The sequence below is a fragment of the Oncorhynchus mykiss genome, chromosome 5, assembly GCF_013265735.2.
Source record: "Oncorhynchus mykiss isolate Arlee chromosome 5, USDA_OmykA_1.1, whole genome shotgun sequence".
Taxonomy (NCBI): domain Eukaryota; kingdom Metazoa; phylum Chordata; class Actinopteri; order Salmoniformes; family Salmonidae; genus Oncorhynchus; species Oncorhynchus mykiss.
In genome coordinates, this window is record NC_048569.1 from 98,726,734 (window position 1) to 98,746,456 (window position 19,723).

At 46.2% G+C, this 19,723-nt stretch overlaps 1 protein-coding gene across 1 annotated transcript in view; it reads right to left on the bottom strand.

The window, feature by feature from the left end:
* Positions 1–19,520, bottom strand: part of LOC110523058 (gamma-aminobutyric acid receptor subunit gamma-3) — a 257,745-nt gene extending 238,225 nt beyond the window's left edge. Inside the window, exon 1 of the mRNA XM_036978984.1 lies at positions 19,383–19,520. Coding sequence (XP_036834879.1) covers positions 19,383–19,518 — 136 coding nt within the window. The 5' untranslated portion in view covers positions 19,519–19,520. The remainder of the gene's footprint in view (positions 1–19,382) is intronic.
* Between the last annotated feature and the right edge of the window lie 203 nt (positions 19,521–19,723).

Genomic DNA, 19,723 nt, shown 5'->3' on the forward strand with positions numbered 1-19,723 from the left:
GGAGGGGGGCTGTAATAATAAAGGGAGGGGGGGCTGTAATAATAAAGGGAGGGAGGGGGGCTGTAATAATAAAGGGAGGGGGGGCTGTAATAATAAAGGGAGGGAGGGGGGGCTGTAATAATAAAGGGAGGGGGGCTGTAATAATAAAGGGAGGGAGGGGGGCTGTAATAATAAAGGGAGGGAGGGGGGCTGTAATAATAAAGGGAGGGGGGGCTGTAATAATAAAGGGAGGAGGGCTGTAATAATAAAGGGAGGGGAGCTGTAATAATAAAGGGAGGAGGGCTGTAATAATAAAGGGAGGGGGGGCTGTAATAATAAAGGGAGGGGGGCTGTAATAATAAAGGGAGGGGGGCTGTAATAATAAAGGGAGGGGGGGCTGTATAAAAGGAGGTGGAGGGGAGGCAGTAATAATAAAGGGAGGGGAGCTGTAATAATAAAGGGAGGAGGGCTGTAATAATAAAGGGAGGGGAGCTGTAATAATAAAGGGAGGGGGGGCTGTAATAATAAAGGGAGGGGGGGCTGTAATAATAAATGGAGGGTGGCTGTAATAATAAAGGGAGGGGGGGGCTGTAATAATAAAGGGAGGGGGGCAGTAATAATAAAGGGAGGGGGGCTGTAATAATAAAGGGAGGGGGGGGCTGTAATAATAAAGGGAGGGGGCTGTAATAATAAAGGGAGGGGGGCAGTAATAATAAAGGGAGGGGGGCTGTAATAATAAAGGGAGGGGGGGCTGTAATAATAAAGGGAGGGGGGCTGTAATAATAAATGGAGGGGGGCTGTAATAATAAAGGGAGGGGGGGGGCTGTAATAATAAAGGGAGGTGGCTGTAATAATAAAGGGAGGGGGGCTGTAATAATAAAGGGAGGGGGGCAGTAATAATAAAGGGAGGGGGGCTGTAATAATAAAGGGAGGGGGGGGCTGTAATAATAAAGGGAGGTGGGGGGTTGTAATAATAAAGGGAGGGGGGCTGTAATAATAAAGGGAGGGGGGGGCTGTAATAATAAAGGGAGGGGGGCTGTAATAATAAAGGGAGGGGGGGCTGTAATAATAAAGGGAGGGGGGCTGTAATAATAAAGGGAGGGGGGGCTGTAATAATAAAGGGAGGGAGGGGGGCTGTAATAATAAAGGGAGGGGGGGCTGTAATAATAAAGGGAGGGAGGGGGGCTGTAATAATAAAGGGAGGGGGGGCTGTAATAATAAAGGGAGGGAGGGGGGGCTGTAATAATAAAGGGAGGGGGGCTGTAATAATAAAGGGAGGGAGGGGGGCTGTAATAATAAAGGGAGGGAGGGGGGCTGTAATAATAAAGGGAGGGGGGCTGTAATAATAAAGGGAGAGGGGGGGGCTGTAATAATAAAGGGAGGGGGGCTGTAATAATAAAGGGAGGGGGCTGTAATAATAAAGGGAGGGGGGCTGTAATAATAAAGGGAGGGGGGCTGTAATAATAAAGGGAGGGGGGCTAGCTGGGCCCATAGCGGAATCCTTTGAATAACTCATGTTGGTCCCATATAGAGCCCTTCCCACAGAGGGTTCAACATGGAACCCAAAAGAGTTCTACCTGGAACCAAAAAGGGTTCTACTTAGAACCAAAACGGGTTCTACCTGGAACCAAAAAGGGTTCTACCTGGAACCAAAAAGGGTTCTACCTAGAACCAAAAAGGGTTCTACCTAGAACCAAAAAGGGTTCTACCTGACTCTAGCCTGACTCTATACAGCAGTCCGTCTCCAGGGCTTGAGGGGAACTCAGCCTGACTCTATACAGCATCTGTCTCCAGTACTTGAGGGGAACTCAGCCTGACTCTATACAGCAGTCTGTCTCCAGGGTTTGAGGGGAACTCAGCCTGACTCTATACAGCAGTCTGTCTCCAGGGCTTGAGGGGAACTCAGCCTGACTCTATACAGCAGTCTGTCTCCAAGGTTTGAGGGGATCTCAGCCTGACTCTATACAGCAGTCTGTCTCCAGGGCTTGAGGGGAACTCAGCCTGACTCTATACAGCAGTCTGTCTCCAGGGCTTGAGTGGAACTCAGCCTGACTCTATACAGCAGTCTGTCTCCAGGGTTTGAGGGGAACTCAGCCTGACTCTATACAGCAGTCTGTCTCCAGGGCTTGATGGGAACTCAGCCTGACTCTATACAGCAGTCTGTCTCCAGGGCTTGATGGAAACTCAGCCTGACTCTATACAGCAGTCTGTCTCCAGGGCTTGAGGGAAACCCAGCCTGACTCTATACAGCAGTCTGTCTCCAGTGCTTGAGGGGAACTCAGCCTGACTCTATACAGCAGTCTGTCTCCAGGGCTTGAGGGAAACCCAGCCTGACTCTATACAGCAGTCTGTCTCCAATGCTTGAGGGGAACTGACACTTGGGGACTCCTTCCAAAATGTCGATGTGTCACAAACTGTTAGTGCAGACCTGCGTCCCAAATACCAACCTCTTTCCTGATACATTACTTTTGATCACGGGCCCTAGGGAATAGGGTGGCATTTGTAATGCAGCCCAGTTATTCCCGAAGCAGCCCAGTTATTCCCGAAGCAGCCCAGTTATTCCCGAAGCAGCCCAGTTATTCCCGAAGCAGCCCAGTTATTCCCGAAGCAGCCCAGTTATTCCCGAAGCAGCCCAGTTATTCCCGAAGCAGCCCAGTTATTCCCCAATGCTTCCCATTAGCTCGGTAATGATTCCATGGTGTTGCTCTGCTCTGGGTGGCTGAGGGCTGAGGCTTGATGCACATAGTGAGAGAGAAATAAAGGGAGAGGAGGAAGAAGCATCTGGCCCAGTTTGGAGGGAGGGTTGCTCCGTCAGCCTTCAGCCCAAAAGGAAGCTGACACTCGGGCGACAACAGCAACAACACTGACTGGTGGTGTCAAATGTACATAAAGGGCATCTGAAAAGTGCTGGGTGTCATTCACCTAACAGACCTTCTTCTCTTACTGTGACAGAAAGATCATCGACCTATCTGTCAACAAGCACCTGAGCCCAAAGAGAGTCCTAAATGACACCCTATCGCTGAATGACACCCTATCCCTGAATGACACCCTCTCCCTGAATGACACCCTATCCCCGAATGACACCCTATCCCTAAATGACACCCTATCCCTAAATGACACCCTGTCCCCGAATGACACCCTATCCCCGAATGACACCCTATCCCTAAATGACACCCTATCCCTAAATGACACCCTATCCCCGAATGACACCCTATCCCCGAATGACACCCTATCCCCGAATGACACCCTATCCCCGAATGACACCCTATCCCTAAATGACACTCTATCCCTAAATGACACCCTATCCCTGAATGACACCCTATCCCTGAATGACACCCTATCCCTGAATGACACCCTATCCCTGAATGACACCCTATCCCTAAATGACACCCTATCCCTAAATGGCACCCTTTCCCTAAATGACACCCTATCCCTAAATGACACCCTATCCCTAAATTACACCCTATACCTGAATGACACCCTCTCCCTGAATGACACCCTATCCCTGAATGACACCCTATCCCTAAATGACACCCTATACCTGAATGACACCCTATCCCAAATGACACCCTATCCCTGAATGACACCCTATCCCTGAATGACACACTATCCCTAAATGACACCCTATCCCTGAATGACACCCTATACCTGAATGACACCCTATACCTGAATGACACCCTATCCCTGAATGACACCCTATCCCTGAATGACACCCTATCCCTAAATGACACCCTATCCCTAAATGACACCCTATCCCCGAATGACACCCTATCCCCGAATGACACCCTATCCCCGAATGACACTCTATCCCCGAATGACACCCTATCCCTAAATGACACCCTATCCCTAAATGACACCCTATCCCTAAATGACACCCTATCCCTAAATGACACCCTATCCCTAAATGACACCCTATCCCCGAATGACACCCTATCCCCGAATGACACCCTATCCCCGAATAACACCCTATCCCCGAATGACACCCTATCCCCGAATGACACCCTATCCCTAAATGACACTCTATCCCTAAATGACACCCTATCCCCGAATGACACCCTATCCCCGAATGACACCCTATCCCTAAATGACACTCTATCCCTAAATGACACCCTATCCCTGAATGAAACCCTAACCCTGAATGACACCCTATCCCTAAATGGCACCCTTTCCCTAAATGACACCCTATCCCTAAATGACACCCTATACCTAAATGACACCCTATACCTGAATGACACCCTCTCCCTGAATGACACCCTCTCCCTGAATGACACCCTATCCCTGAATGACACCCTATCCCTAAATGACACCCTATACCTGAATGACACCCTATCCCGAATGACACCCTATCCCTGAATGACACCCTATCCCTGAATGACACCCTATCCCTGAATGACACCCTATCCCTGAATGACACCCTATCCCTAAATGACACCCTATCCCTAAATGGCACCCTTTCCCTAAATGACACCCTATCCCTAAATGACACCCTATCCCTAAATGACACCCTATACCTGAATGACACCCTCTCCCTGAATGACACCCTATCCCTGAATGACACCCTATCCCTAAATGACACCCTATACCTGAATGACACCCTATCCCAAATGACACCCTATCCCTGAATGACACCCTATCCCTGAATGACACACTATCCCTAAATGACACCCTATCCCTGAATGACACCCTATACCTGAATGACACCCTATACCTGAATGACACCCTATCCCTGAATGACACCCTATCCCTGAATGACACCCTATCCCTAAATGACACCCTATCCCTAAATGACACCCTATCCCCGAATGACACCCTATCCCCGAATGACACCCTATCCCCGAATGACACTCTATCCCCGAATGACACCCTATCCCTAAATGACACCCTATCCCTAAATGACACCCTATCCCTAAATGACACCCTATCCCTAAATGACACCCTATCCCTAAATGACACCCTATCCCCGAATGACACCCTATCCCCGAATGACACCCTATCCCCGAATAACACCCTATCCCCGAATGACACCCTATCCCCGAATGACACCCTATCCCTAAATGACACTCTATCCCTAAATGACACCCTATCCCCGAATGACACCCTATCCCCGAATGACACCCTATCCCTAAATGACACTCTATCCCTAAATGACACCCTATCCCTGAATGACACCCTAACCCTGAATGACACCCTATCCCTAAATGGCACCCTTTCCCTAAATGACACCCTATCCCTAAATGACACCCTATACCTAAATGACACCCTATACCTGAATGACACCCTCTCCCTGAATGACACCCTCTCCCTGAATGACACCCTATCCCTGAATGACACCCTATCCCTAAATGACACCCTATACCTGAATGACACCCTATCCCGAATGACACCCTATCCCTGAATGACACCCTATCCCTAAATGACACCCTATCCCTAAATGACACCCTATCCCTGAATGACACCCTATACCTGAATGACACCCTATACCTGAATGACACCCTATCCCTGAATGACACCCTATCCCTAAATGACACCCTATCCCTAAATGACACCCTATGACGAATGACACCCTATCCCTAAATGACACCTTCTCCCTAAATGACACCCTATCCCTGAATGACACCCTATCCCTAAATGACACCCTATCCCTGAATGACACCCTATCCCTGAATGACACCCTATCCCTAAATGACACCCTATCCCTAAATGGCACCCTTTCCCTAAATGACACCCTATCCCTAAATGACACCCTATCCCTAAATGACACCCTATACCTGAATGACACCCTCTCCCTGAATGACACCCTATCCCTGAATGACACCCTATCCCTAAATGACACCCTGTCCCCGAATGACACCCTATCCCCGAATGACACCCTATCCCTAAATGACACCCTATCCCTAAATGACACCCTATCCCCGAATGACACCCTATCCCCGAATGACACCCTATCCCCGAATGACACCCTATCCCCGAATGACACCCTATCCCTAAATGACACTCTATCCCTAAATGACACCCTATCCCTGAATGACACCCTATCCCTGAATGACACCCTATCCCTGAATGACACCCTATCCCTGAATGACACCCTATCCCTAAATGACACCCTATCCCTAAATGGCACCCTTTCCCTAAATGACACCCTATCCCTAAATGACACCCTATCCCTAAATGACACCCTATACCTGAATGACACCCTCTCCCTGAATGACACCCTATCCCTGAATGACACCCTATCCCAAATGACACCCTATCCCTGAATGACACCCTATCCCTGAATGACACACTATCCCTAAATGACACCCTATCCCTGAATGACACCCTATACCTGAATGACACCCTATACCTGAATGACACCCTATCCCTGAATGACACCCTATCCCTGAATGACACCCTATCCCTAAATGACACCCTATCCCTAAATGACACCCTATCCCCGAATGACACCCTATCCCCGAATGACACCCTATCCCCGAATGACACTCTATCCCCGAATGACACCCTATCCCTAAATGACACCCTATCCCTAAATGACACCCTATCCCTAAATGACACCCTATCCCTAAATGACACCCTATCCCTAAATGACACCCTATCCCCGAATGACACCCTATCCCCAAATGACACCCTATCCCCGAATAACACCCTATCCCCGAATGACACCCTATCCCCGAATGACACCCTATCCCTAAATGACACTCTATCCCTAAATGACACCCTATCCCCGAATGACACCCTATCCCCGAATGACACCCTATCCCTAAATGACACTCTATCCCTAAATGACACCCTATCCCTGAATGACACCCTAACCCTGAATGACACCCTATCCCTAAATGGCACCCTTTCCCTAAATGACACCCTATCCCTAAATGACACCCTATACCTAAATGACACCCTATACCTGAATGACACCCTCTCCCTGAATGACACCCTCTCCCTGAATGACACCCTATCCCTGAATGACACCCTATCCCTAAATGACACCCTATACCTGAATGACACCCTATCCCGAATGACACCCTATCCCTGAATGACACCCTATCCCTAAATGACACCCTATCCCTAAATGACACCCTATCCCTGAATGACACCCTATACCTGAATGACACCCTATACCTGAATGACACCCTATCCCTGAATGACACCCTATCCCTAAATGACACCCTATCCCTAAATGACACCCTATGCCGAATGACACCCTATCCCTAAATGACACCTTCTCCCTAAATGACACCCTATCCCTGAATGACACCCTATCCCTAAATGACACCCTATCCCTAAATGACACCCTATCCCTAAATGACACCCTATCCCTGAATGACACCCTATACCTGAATGACACCCTATACCTGAATGACACCCTATACCTGAATGACACCCTATCCCTGAATGACACCATATACCTGAATGACACCCTATACCTGAATGACACCCTATACCTGAATGACACCCTATCCCTGAATGACACCCTATCCCTGAATGACACCCTATACCTGAATGACACCCTATACCTGAATGACACCCTATCCCTGAATGACACCCTATCCCTGAATGACACCCTATCCCTGAATGACACCCTATCCCTGGTCTAAAGTAGTGCACTACATAGGGAATAAGGAGCCATCAGGGACGTAGCCAGTATCTATCACCACAGCAGACAGACAGACGTAGCCAGTATCTATCACCACAGCAGACAGACAGACGTAGCCAGACAGACGTAGCCAGACAGACGTAGCCAGACAGACGTAGACAGTATCTATCACCACAGCAGACAGACAGACGTAGCCAGACAGACGTAGCCAGACAGACGTAGCCAGACAGACGTAGACAGTATCTATCACCACAGCAGACAGACAGACGTAGACAGACAGACGTAGACAGACAGACGTAGACAGACAGACGTAGACAGACAGACGTAGACAGACAGACGTAGACAGTATCTATCACCACAGCAGACAGACAGACGTAGACAGACAGACGTAGACAGACAGACGTAGCCAGTATCTATCACCACAGCAGACAGACAGACGTAGACAGACAGACGTAGACAGACAGCCGTAGACAGACAGACGTAGACAGACAGACGTAGACAGACAGACGTAGACAGACAGACGCAGACAGTATCTATCACCACAGCAGACAGACAGACGTAGACAGACAGACGTAGACAGACAGACGTAGACAGACAGACGTAGACAGACAGACGTAGACAGTATCTATCACCACAGCACCTTTAACTGAACCAGGATCAAATCCTCGGAGGTTAAAAACATCTTGTGTTTTACAGTCCTGAAATGTCTCACGGCTACATTCAAATGATTACACTTTGATAAAATACAATCCCAATCTTAGCAATGGTTTGAAATGAGTAAAAATACATTTATTTCTACATTCACCGACTGAGATCGTCCAAATCTTGATTCCACATCCTCGTGTGATGATTGGAGAGACCACAATCAATCCTAAATCATTACAAAGCTGCAGGCCAATCTAAATCACTCACTATTACAAAGCTGCAGGCCAATCTAAATCACTCACTATTACAAAGCTGCAGGCCAATCTAAATCACTCACTGTTACAAAGCTGCAGGCCAATCTAAATCACTCACTATTACAAAGCTGCAGGCCAAATGGGTAGTTGTTTTGTCTTTACTCCAATGTTTTCTTCAAATCTCCATGAGTACCTCTATGTTCTACTGAGTACTACTGAGACTGACTAGTCAGTCGTTGCACCCAACAGCAGTCTAACTCACATCCATAATATGGGGAATTAAAGCATCTGATTACTTGTCACTTAACAGACCTGCATTAATAATCCACTGGGCACAGACAACAACTCAACGTCTGCTCCACGTTGGTTCAACGTCGTGTCATTGAAGTCACCTGGAAACAACGTTGATTCAACCAGTCTGTGCCCAGTAATAACAGTCTGTTTCTACATCCCAAATGGCACCCTATTCCCTATGTAGTGCACTGCTCTAGACCAGAGCCCTATGGCACGCTATGCCCTATGTAGTGCACTACTTAGACCAGAGCCCTATGGCACCCTATTCCATATGTAGTGCACTACTTAGACCAGAGCCCTATGGCACCCTATTCCCTATATAGTGCACTACTTTAGACCAGAACCCTATGGCACCCTATTCCCTGTATAGTGCACTACTTTAGACCAGAACCCTATGGCACCCTATTCCCTATTTAGTGCACTACTTTAGACCAGAGCCCTATGGCACCCTATTCCCTATGTAGTGCACTACTTAGACCAGAGCCCTATGGTACCCTATTCCCTATGCAGTGCACTACTTAGACCAGAGCCGTATGGCACCCTATTCCCTATTTAGTGCACTACTTTAGACCAGAGGCCTATGGCACCCTATTCCCTATGTAGTGCACTACTTTAGACCAGAGCCTTATGAGTCCTGGTCAAAAGTAGCACACTACATATGCATGCAAGACTGTACGTCACTTTGGATAAAATATCTTATTATTGTTGATATTAGTTCCATTTTAAAAGAGCATCCTTATGTTTTACCCTAATGCAGAGTAGATGCTATTTGCATGTTTTAATTCCTCTGTTCATTGTTGTTTAGGTAGAATCCATGATGGGCTGAAAAAGCTTTTAACAAGTCCAGCTCATTAGTGGCTCCAAGAACAAAGTTCAAATGAAGTTCTGGCAGTAATGGCACACTGCTGCATCTGGCATCAGAGAGAGAGAGACAGGAGAGAGAGAGAGAGAGAGAGAGAGAGAGAGAGAGAGAGAGAGGCGAGACAGAGAGAGAGAGATAGGAGAGAGAGAGAGAGAGAGAGAGAGAGAGAGAGAGGAGACAGATAGAGATAGGAGACAGAGAGAGATAGAGAGATAGAGAGAGAGAGAGAGAGATAGAGAGATAGAGAGAGAGAGAGAGAGAGAGAGAGAGATAGGAGAGAGAGAGAAAGAGATAGGAGAGAGAGAGACAGAGACAGAGAGAGACAGAGAGAGATAGAGAGAGAGAGAGAGAGAGAGAGATAGGAGAGAGAGAGACAGACAGAGAGAGAGAAAGAGATAGGAGAGAGAGATTAGAACAACAGATGCAGTTTGAAGTGATTTCTCTCTGTGGCAGTGGGCCGCAAGTCAACAAAAAGCACTGGCAGCATTGTTGGTAAAGCAGGGAGGGAGGGAACCTGGGATCTTATCTGTACTGGAGCCAACTGATGCAAACAAAAATGAATGAGTCCTAAATGGAACCCTACTCCTTACATAGGGCTCTGGTCAAAGTAGTGCACTATATATCATATAGGGTGCCACTCTGGTCAAAGTAGTGAACTATATGTCATATAGGGTGCCACTCTGGTCAAAGTAGTGAACTATATATCATATAGGGTGCCAATCTGGTCAAAGTAGTGAACTATATATCATATAGGGTGCCACTCTGGTCAAAGTAGTGAACTATATGTCATATAGGGTGCCACTCTGGTCAAAGTAGTGAACTATATGTCATATAGGGTGCCACTCTGGTCAAAGTAGTGAACTATATGTCATATAGGGTGCCAATCTGGTCAAAGTAGTGTACTATATGTCATATAGGGTGCCACTCTGGTCAAAGTAGTGTACTATATGTCATATAGGGTGCCACTCTGGTCAAAGTAGTGAACTATATGTCATATAGGGTGCCACTCTGGTCAAAGTAGTGAACTATATATCATATAGGGTGCCACTCTGGTCAAAGTAGTGAACTATATATCATATAGGGTGCCACTCTGGTCAAAGTAGTGAACTATATATCATATAGGGTGCCACTCTGGTCAAAGTAGTGAACTATATGTCATATAGGGTGCCACTCTGGTCAAAGTAGTGAACTATATATTGAATAGGGTGCCACTCTGGTCAAAGTAGTGAACTATATATCATATAGGGTGCCACTCTGGTCAAAGTAGTGAACTATATATTGAATAGGGTGCCACTCTGGTCAAAGTAGTAAACTATATATTGAATAGGGTGCCACTCTGGTCAAAGTAGTGAACTATATGTCATATAGGGTGCCAATCTGGTCAAAGTAGTGCACTATATTTTGAATAGGGTGCCACTCTGGTCAAAGTAGTAAACTATATATTGAATAGGGTGCCACTCTGGTCAAAGTAGTGTACTATATATCATATAGGGTGCCACTCTGGTCAAAGTAGTGCACCATGTAAGGAATAGGGTGCCATTTGGAACACAAAGAGCTAAACTGACACTCTAAAAAATGCTGGGTTAAAAGCAACCCAATTTGTGTTATTTAGTAATCCAGTGCTGGGTAAATATTGGACAAAACAAATCCTGTGTTACGTTTGACCCAGCCAGTTGGGTTATATGAATAAACCAGACATGGGTTAATTTAACCGTCCGTTTAGTATTTTTTACTCTTGTGCTGGGTTGACCTTAGGTTATTTTCAGGAGAAGTGGCTTATTCGGGGCATAACTTTCAGCTAGATCTTATTAGCTACCCATGAGAGTAAATGTATTTCCCTGTTCATCACGTTATGTTTACATACTGCTAATACAAATTTGGTCGTTTATTTTTTCTCTGGACTGGAAAATGATAGCGGAAGCAGACGATGAATTGGATTCTGAACCCAAATGACGGTAGAACCAAGGAGAATTAAAGTATTGTCCAAAAGAATGGAAACGGAGAAAAGTACTGTACAGTAATTAGAATGACCCTTCCTATCTGGTTGGAGTACGGCTTGTTAATGAGGAGCAGCAGAGCAGAGTACCAATCTGGAAGAAAATATTTGAGTTCTTCAAACTGGTGGAGAGAGAGAGAGAGAGAGAGAGAGAGAGAGAGAGAGAGAGAGTACTGGTGGAGAGAGCGCTGGGAAAAGGGAGGGCTGTGAGGATCACGAGAGGTGGGCTTGTTTTGATTTATATATATTTTTTTTTTTTCGCGGATCAGAAGGAACGTGTGTTGGGTCTTAACTCGATGTGATAAGTTTGAAGTGTCATGTGTGTCTCTTCAGAACAGGGCAACCCTCAAGGGGGTTATATCTGGCGTCTCGTGGGAAGTCGATTTTTTGTAGAGATTAAACATAGTCATGGAGTGAATTATGCACGTCGGATGAATCGTGTAGTGAATGAAGAAAAGTCTATCTGTTCTATTGTTTTCTGACATGATGAAGTCTGTCCCTGCTCCAGTGCAGTTAGGATATATTCAAACTACAGATGCACAGTATTTATCCCAAGACCAATGCATTGTAAAGCCTCTGGTCGTGTATCAAGTGTTTACAGAAGGGAGAAGCAGAGATGTCCGAGTTGTGGAAAAAGATCATATCGTGTGTTTTAAAAGTGATAAAAAATGTGACATGTTGCAATTGCGGTGGGAACCATGAAGCACACGTGTTTGGAATGAGGTGGCCAGAGTCCGAGCATTTCCTATGCAGCGGCAGTTTAGAGGGTGGAGGGGTTTGAACGGTGCTCCTGAAGAGTCCATGGTGGTGGATAAGGCCCTCACTGCAGGCTGCAGGGGTTGCCTTTCACCAGCTGGAACCTGACACATTTTAAAGGTTAAGAAGCTGGACTTTGTGGCCTTTATAGCTGTGGTAATTAATGCCACTGCCGAGGTGGAGAGAAGGTCCGGGAAGATAGATATCATAGTGGATGCGACGGAGCGGTTCCTGGGGCTGAAAAATGTCTCGGAGGAGGAGTTACGTGGAATATTGTCACAAGCCGTTCCACCCTCTCGGGTCCTAGAGCCGTACCACCCTCTCAGGTCCTAGAGCCGTACTACCCTCTCAGGTCCTAGAGCCGTACCACCCTCTCAGGTCCTGGAGCCGTACCACCCTCTCAGGTCCTAGAGCCGTACCACCCTCTCAGGTCATAGAGCCGTACCATCCTCTCAAGTTCGAGAGCCGTACCACCCTCTCAGATCATAGAGCCGTACCACCCTCTCAGGTCCTAGAGCCGTACCACCCTCTCAGGTCCTAGAGCCGTACCACCCTCTCAGGTCCTGGAGCCGTACCACCCTCTCAGGTCCTGGAGCCGTACCACCCTCTCGGGTCCTAGAGCCGTACCACCCTCTCAGGTCCTAGAGCCGTACTACCCTCTCAGGTCCTAGAGCCGTACCACCCTCTCAGGTCCTGGAGCCGTACCACCCTCTCAGGTCCTAGAGCCGTACCACCCTCTCAGATCATAGAGCCGTACCACCCTCTCAGGTCCTAGAGCCGTACCACCCTCTCAGGTCCTAGAGCCGTACCACCCTCTCAGGTCCTGGAGCCGTACCACCCTCTCAGGTCCTGGAGCCGTACCACCCTCTCGGGTCCTAGAGCCGTACCACCCTCTCAGGTCCTAGAGCCGTACCACCCTCTCAGATCATGGAGCCGTACCACCCTCTCAGGTCCTAGAGCCGTACCACCCTCTCAGGTCCGAGAGCCGTACCACCCTCTCGGGTCCTAGAGCCGTACCACCCTCTCAGGTCCTAGAGCCGTACCACCCTCTCAGGTCCTGGAGCCGTACCACCCTCTCGGGTCCTAGAGCCGTACCACCCTCTCAGGTCCTAGAGCCGTACCACCCTCTCTCAGGTCCTAGAGCCCGTACCACCCTCTCAGGTCCTAGAGCCGTACCACCCTCTCAGGTCCTAGAGCCGTACCACCCTCTCAGGTCCTAGAGCCGTACCACCCTCTCAGGTCCTAGAGCCGTACCACCCTCTCAGGTCCTAGAGCCGTACCACCCTCTCAGGTCATAGAGCCGTACCACCCTCTCAGGTCCTAGAGCCGTACCACCCTCTCAGATCATGGAGCCGTACCACCCTCTCAGGTCCTAGAGCCGTACCACCCTCTCAGGTCCTAGAGCCTGAGAAGAGAGATATGGAGATTTTTTGGGGTTTTTCAACCCGTCCAGTAGGTGGCGGCAATACACCTTTTTGGGTTGTAGTCGACCATAAAACCAACAGAAGAACAACAACTGCAGATTTTTGTTGTTGTTGTTGCATTTGACACATTCTTCTACCGTAATAAAACTAGTTAAATGTAACTCAGTGTAATCTCAAATGTAACCTATGTAATCCCCAAAATGAATTATTTATCATCAAAGGGCCATAAAGAATAACTAGTAATGCTGCATATATAACAGTATAGACTTTTATGTCCATCCCCTCGCCCCGACCTGGGCGCGATCCAGGGACGCTCTGCACACGTCAACAGTCACCCTCGAAGCATCATTACCCATCGCTCCACAAAAGCCAAGGGGAACCACTACTTCAAGGTCTCAGAGCAAGTGACGTCACCGATTGAAACGCCACTAGGGGCGCACCACCGCTAACTAGCTAGCAATTTCACATCGGCTACACATATACCAAATCAAATCAAATGTTATTGGTCACGTACACATGGTTTAGCAGATGTTAATGCGAGTGTAGCGAAATGCTTGTGCTTCTAGTTCCGACAATGCAGTAATAACCAACGAGTAATCTAACCTAACAATTCCACAACTATTACCTTATACACACAAGTGTAAAGGGATAAAGAAAGGGTCAAATCTCACCTTTCTGGTAAAAATAGTTATACATTGCTGAGGTGTATAACTTTTGAGGACAACAGCTCCAGTACACAGTACAAATATGATACAATATGATCCATGTTATATGATGTATTTCCTGTCCATACAAACATTATGAATAAGGCTTGAAATGACATATCTTTTCTAAATATAGTATAATCATATTATAAAACTAACTAACTGTAATATTTCACCTTCCTTTTAACTGTAAAAGACGTATGTTTAGATTTTTTGGGAACATTTTCTAAAGGTCTCTCTTGATCAAAACGTCTGCCCCCATCGCTGTGAACGTTTCACAGAGCGCTAGCTCGGCTTCCTGAACTTGATAGGAACTCACCTTTCATCTCGTGTTAATCTTATCCGTCTATGACAAACAGAAAGTGTTGTTTTTTTTTAACTCTATGAATTGTTTTAGATGAATGGCTATAAATCGATCTCTGAATGTTTTACAGTGATGAAACCCTCTCTCCTCCTGAGTGACAAATTAAGGATTTCAGGCATGTGCTTTGTCAGCGGCTGTGACATAGGGTTCAGCCACTTCTGTAAGCCTTATAGAAGCTACAAAAATGTCAACATTCGACCTTAACACGTGATATCTATACAACAGAACAGATGAACAGGGAGGGCATTTACTCTCATGGGTGGCTAAAAATAACTATCTGAAAGCCCCGCCCCTACTAAACCATACCTCCAGTCTTCTGATCTGACCCGCTGGGTCATAGATCAATAACCCAGCATCAATAACTCAGCATCAATAAACCAGCATTAGTAGCCCAGCATCAGTAACCCAGCAACAATAACTCAGCATCAATAAACCAGCATCAATAAACCAGCATCAATAAACCAGCATCAATAACTCAGCATCAATGCATCAGTAACCCAGCATCAACAACCCAGCATCAAAAACCCAGCATCAGTAACCCAGCATCAGTAATCCAGCATCAGTAACCCAGCATCAGTAACCCAGTATCTAAAACAGAGCATCAGTAACCCAGCATCAGTAACCCAGCATCAGTAACCCAGCATCAAGTACTAGGGGAATGTTTCCTCTGTACCAGGGTGATTTTACTCTGTACCAGGGGGATTTTACTCTGTACCAGGGGGATTTTACTCTGTACCAGGGGGATTTTACTCTGTACCAGGGGGATGTTTCCTCTGTACCAGGGGGATGTTTCCTCTGTACCAGGGGGATGTTTCCTCTGTACCCGGGGGATTTTACTCTGTACCAGGGGGATGTTTCCTCTGTACCAGGGGGATGTTTCCTCTGTACCAGGGGGATGTTTCCTCTGTACCAGGGGGATTTTACTCTGTACCAGGGGGATGTTTCCTCTGTACCAGGGGGATGTTTCCTCTGTACCAGGGGGATTTTACTCTGTACCAGGGGGATTTTACTCTGTACCAGGGGGATGTTTACTCTGTACCAGGGTGATGTTTCCTCTGTACCAGGGTGATGTTTCCTCTGTACCAGGGTGATGTTTCCTCTGTACCAGGGTGATGTTTCCTCTGTACCAGGGTGATGTTTCCTCTGTACCAGGGGGATGTTTCCTCTCTACCAGGGGGATGTTTCCTCTGTACCAGGACCAGGGGGATTTTACTCTGTACCAGGGGGATGTTTCCTCTGTACCAGGGGGATTTTACTCTGTACCAGGGGTTACAGTGGAGTGGTTTCCTCTAACCAGGGACAATCCAACAGCTGTTTGTGTGCGTGTGTGTGTGTGTGTGTGTGTGTGTGTGTGTGTGTGTGTGTGTGTGTGTGTGTGTGTGTGTGTGTGTGTGGACAACAGCTACCTTCCTGCATTTCAACACATTTTGCCACGGGGCAGAGAAACATATTATAATGCTATTCTACTCATTTTTAACATATAATGCTATTTTAAACATTTTGTCATGAGTCTGACAGAAACCATTGCAGTTTTAAAGCTGATTTCCTGCAATTCTATACATTTTGCCATGAGGATAAGAGGTCACCCCCCCCCCCTATTTTACACCACTGCTACTCTCTGTTGTCATCATCTATGCATAGTCACTTTAATAACTCTACCTTCATGTATATATTACCTCAACTAACAGGTGCCCTCAACTAACAGGTGCCCTCAACTAACCAGTGGCCTTAACCAACCGGTGCCCTCAACCAACCGGTGCCCTCAACTAACCGGTGCCCTCAACTAACCAGTGGCCTTAACCAACCGGTGCCCTCAACCAACCGGTGCCCTCAACTAACCGATGCCCTCAACTAACCGGTGCCCTCAACTAACTGGTGCCCTACACATTGACTCTGTACCGGTACCCCCATGTGTATAGTCTTACTACACCTGTTGTATTCAGCATTTCACTGTAAGGTCTACTACATCTGTTGTATTCAGCATTTCACTGTGAGGTCTACTACACCTGTTGTATTCAGCATTTCACTGTAAGGTATACTACACCTGTTGTATTCAGCATTTCACTGTAAGGTCTACTACACCTGTTGTATTCAGCATTTCACTGTGAGGTCTACTACACCTGTTGTATTCAGCATTTCACTGTAAGGTCTACTACACCTGTTGTATTCAGCATTTCACTGTAAGGTCTACTACACCTGTTGTATTCAGCATTTCACTGTAAGGTCTACTACACCTGTTGTATTCAGCATTTCACTGTGAGGTCTACTACACCTGTTGTATTCAGCATTTCACTGTAAGGTCTACTACACCTGTTGTATTCAGCATTTCACTGTAAGGTCTACTACACCTGTTGTATTCAGCATTTCACTGTAAGGTCTACTACACCTGTTGTATTCAGCATTTCATTGTGGGGTCTACTACACCTGTTGTATTAAGCATTTCACTGTGAGGTCTACTACACCTGTTGTATTAAGCATTTCACTGTAAGGTCTACTACACCTGTTGTATTAAGCATTTCACTGTAAAGTCTACTACACCGGTTGTATTCGGCGCATGTGATTTGTGATTTGATTTGAGTGACTATATCTTCATGCATTAAAAATATGATGAAAACACTTGGATAGCCCCCATATATGTCCCTCGGCACCACCACAATGTTTGAGAGAGGTTGGTGTTGTAGAAATGTAGTTTTTATAGTGAACAATTACTTTTAGACACATCCAGTGTCTTAAACAGTTCAATTACCACATTCAGACACGTCGGAGAGGTTGAAAGGACACTTCAACGTCCCCTGGATTCCCCATGACACCACCACAATGTTGGAGTGAGGTTGATATGGTAGAAATTGTGTTTTTAGACTGAACAAATAGCATTGCAAATATATAATAGCACTGGAATGATCTAATTTACAGACATACGCTACTTTGGAGAGGTTTAGGGACACTTGGAAACATCCCGTGACCACACCCGACAACACTTACTAAAAACATCTGCCCATTTACAGTTGTTCAATTCCATTTTTCTGTGTGTTTACAGCTCTGGGCATCAATAATTCACGTATAACTTGTCAATGAAAGATTACTTTCAAAATAAATTAAATGTAAAAATATATATATATACATTATTTTGTGTGTGCTTGATCTAGTGTATTCTGAACTATGTAACTCCTATCCATCTTCTGAAACATTCTTCATAATCTCCCAGATGTCTTCTTTCCAAATATGGGCATGTCAGAATCATGTAATTACACATGAATAGCAGTAACTTTTGGGTATGTCTATTTTGGCGAAATCTACATTTTGCCATTACGTCTCAGAGGATAACTGATCAATGCACCGTCGTACCGTGTCATTTAATGCTTGAAAACAAAAACAATATGAACGAATAAGACATCTGGATACAGAAGTGCCATTTCTTACCGATCTCTACAGCTTCCGTCCAACAAAAGAAAATCCTTTGAAATGACATCAACATATACTGGTGGAGTTACTGGCTAGCTACAGTGGGCTACAGTTAGCTGACGAACTAGCTAAGTTGGTCGTGGAGTGCATGACCAGAATGACACATCGATGAACCACCAAAGGCACAACCCCATTTATGTTGAAAAATAGAGAAACAGGAGGAGTTGAGACCATTTTTCCTGCTCAAAGTCGACCATTAAAGCAAATTTTCTTGCAATTCTACACATCTTGCCATCGCTTATGACGTGTCCATATGTTATCCTTGTTTCACATTTTCACCTGCACATTGATCTATATCATTAGTCGAGACACTACTCTCCAACAGAGAAATCTCACTTCCTGCCTGCCTGCCTGCCTCTCAAATCATAAAACCAGAACGTGCAGCTCTTCTTTTTGGACTTGAGCTGAGTTTTCCACTTCCCTCTGTAATGAGTCTCGCTCAGGTCCATGTCTGCATCCCAAATGATCCCCTATTTCCTATACAGCGCACTACTTTTGAATGTTTTATCATAAATTATTACGTGATACTCCTTCTGCGCGGTAGGGGGGGTGAATGGTTAATGTCCCTAGTGTATGGCACGCATCAGCTCCACACCAATGATCGCACACACTTTCAGCACCACGGACAGTACAATCATATACTTTCAGCACCACTGTACACGCAGCACTACTGCCAGTTAGTCAGTCTCGTGGACAGCGCACTGACCACAGCATTGCATTCAGCACCACGGACAGTGCCAACATATACTTTCAACACTACTGCCAGTTTGTCAGTCTCGTGGACAGCGCACTGACCACAGCATTGCATTCAGCACCACGGACAGTGCCAACATATACTTTCAACACTACTGCCAGTTTGTCAGTCTCGTGGACAGCGCACTGACCACAGCATTGCATTCAGCACCACGGACAGTGCCAACATATACTTTCAACACTACTGCCAGTTTGTCAGTCTCGTGGACAGCGCATTGCTTTCAGCACCCTGGACAGCGGTCACAGCGCACCACTAGTTTAAATGGGCACACTTTATCCATATCAGCCAGCAACTTACCTCCAATATCTGGCCGTAGTTTCTTATCGTATTCCTTGAGTAAATTGTTCAGAATCTCTGTGGTGTCTGCCTCCATCGTCTTCGGAGCCAACTTTTGGTTCATGGTAACATCCTCATACTCTTCTTCATATTCCATTTTTGGAGAACTACAAAAATAAAGATCTAATTAGATTGTGGGGAAAACAATTTAAAAAATAATAAACCATATCTCTACATTAGTGCACAGCATTTAGGAACTGCTGAAATCATGATGTATAGCTAACCTAAACACAGTGCATTTGCATGGCTTATTAAAGTAGCTGTAAAATGGTATTAGTGTAGCTTAATAAAATGATATTAAT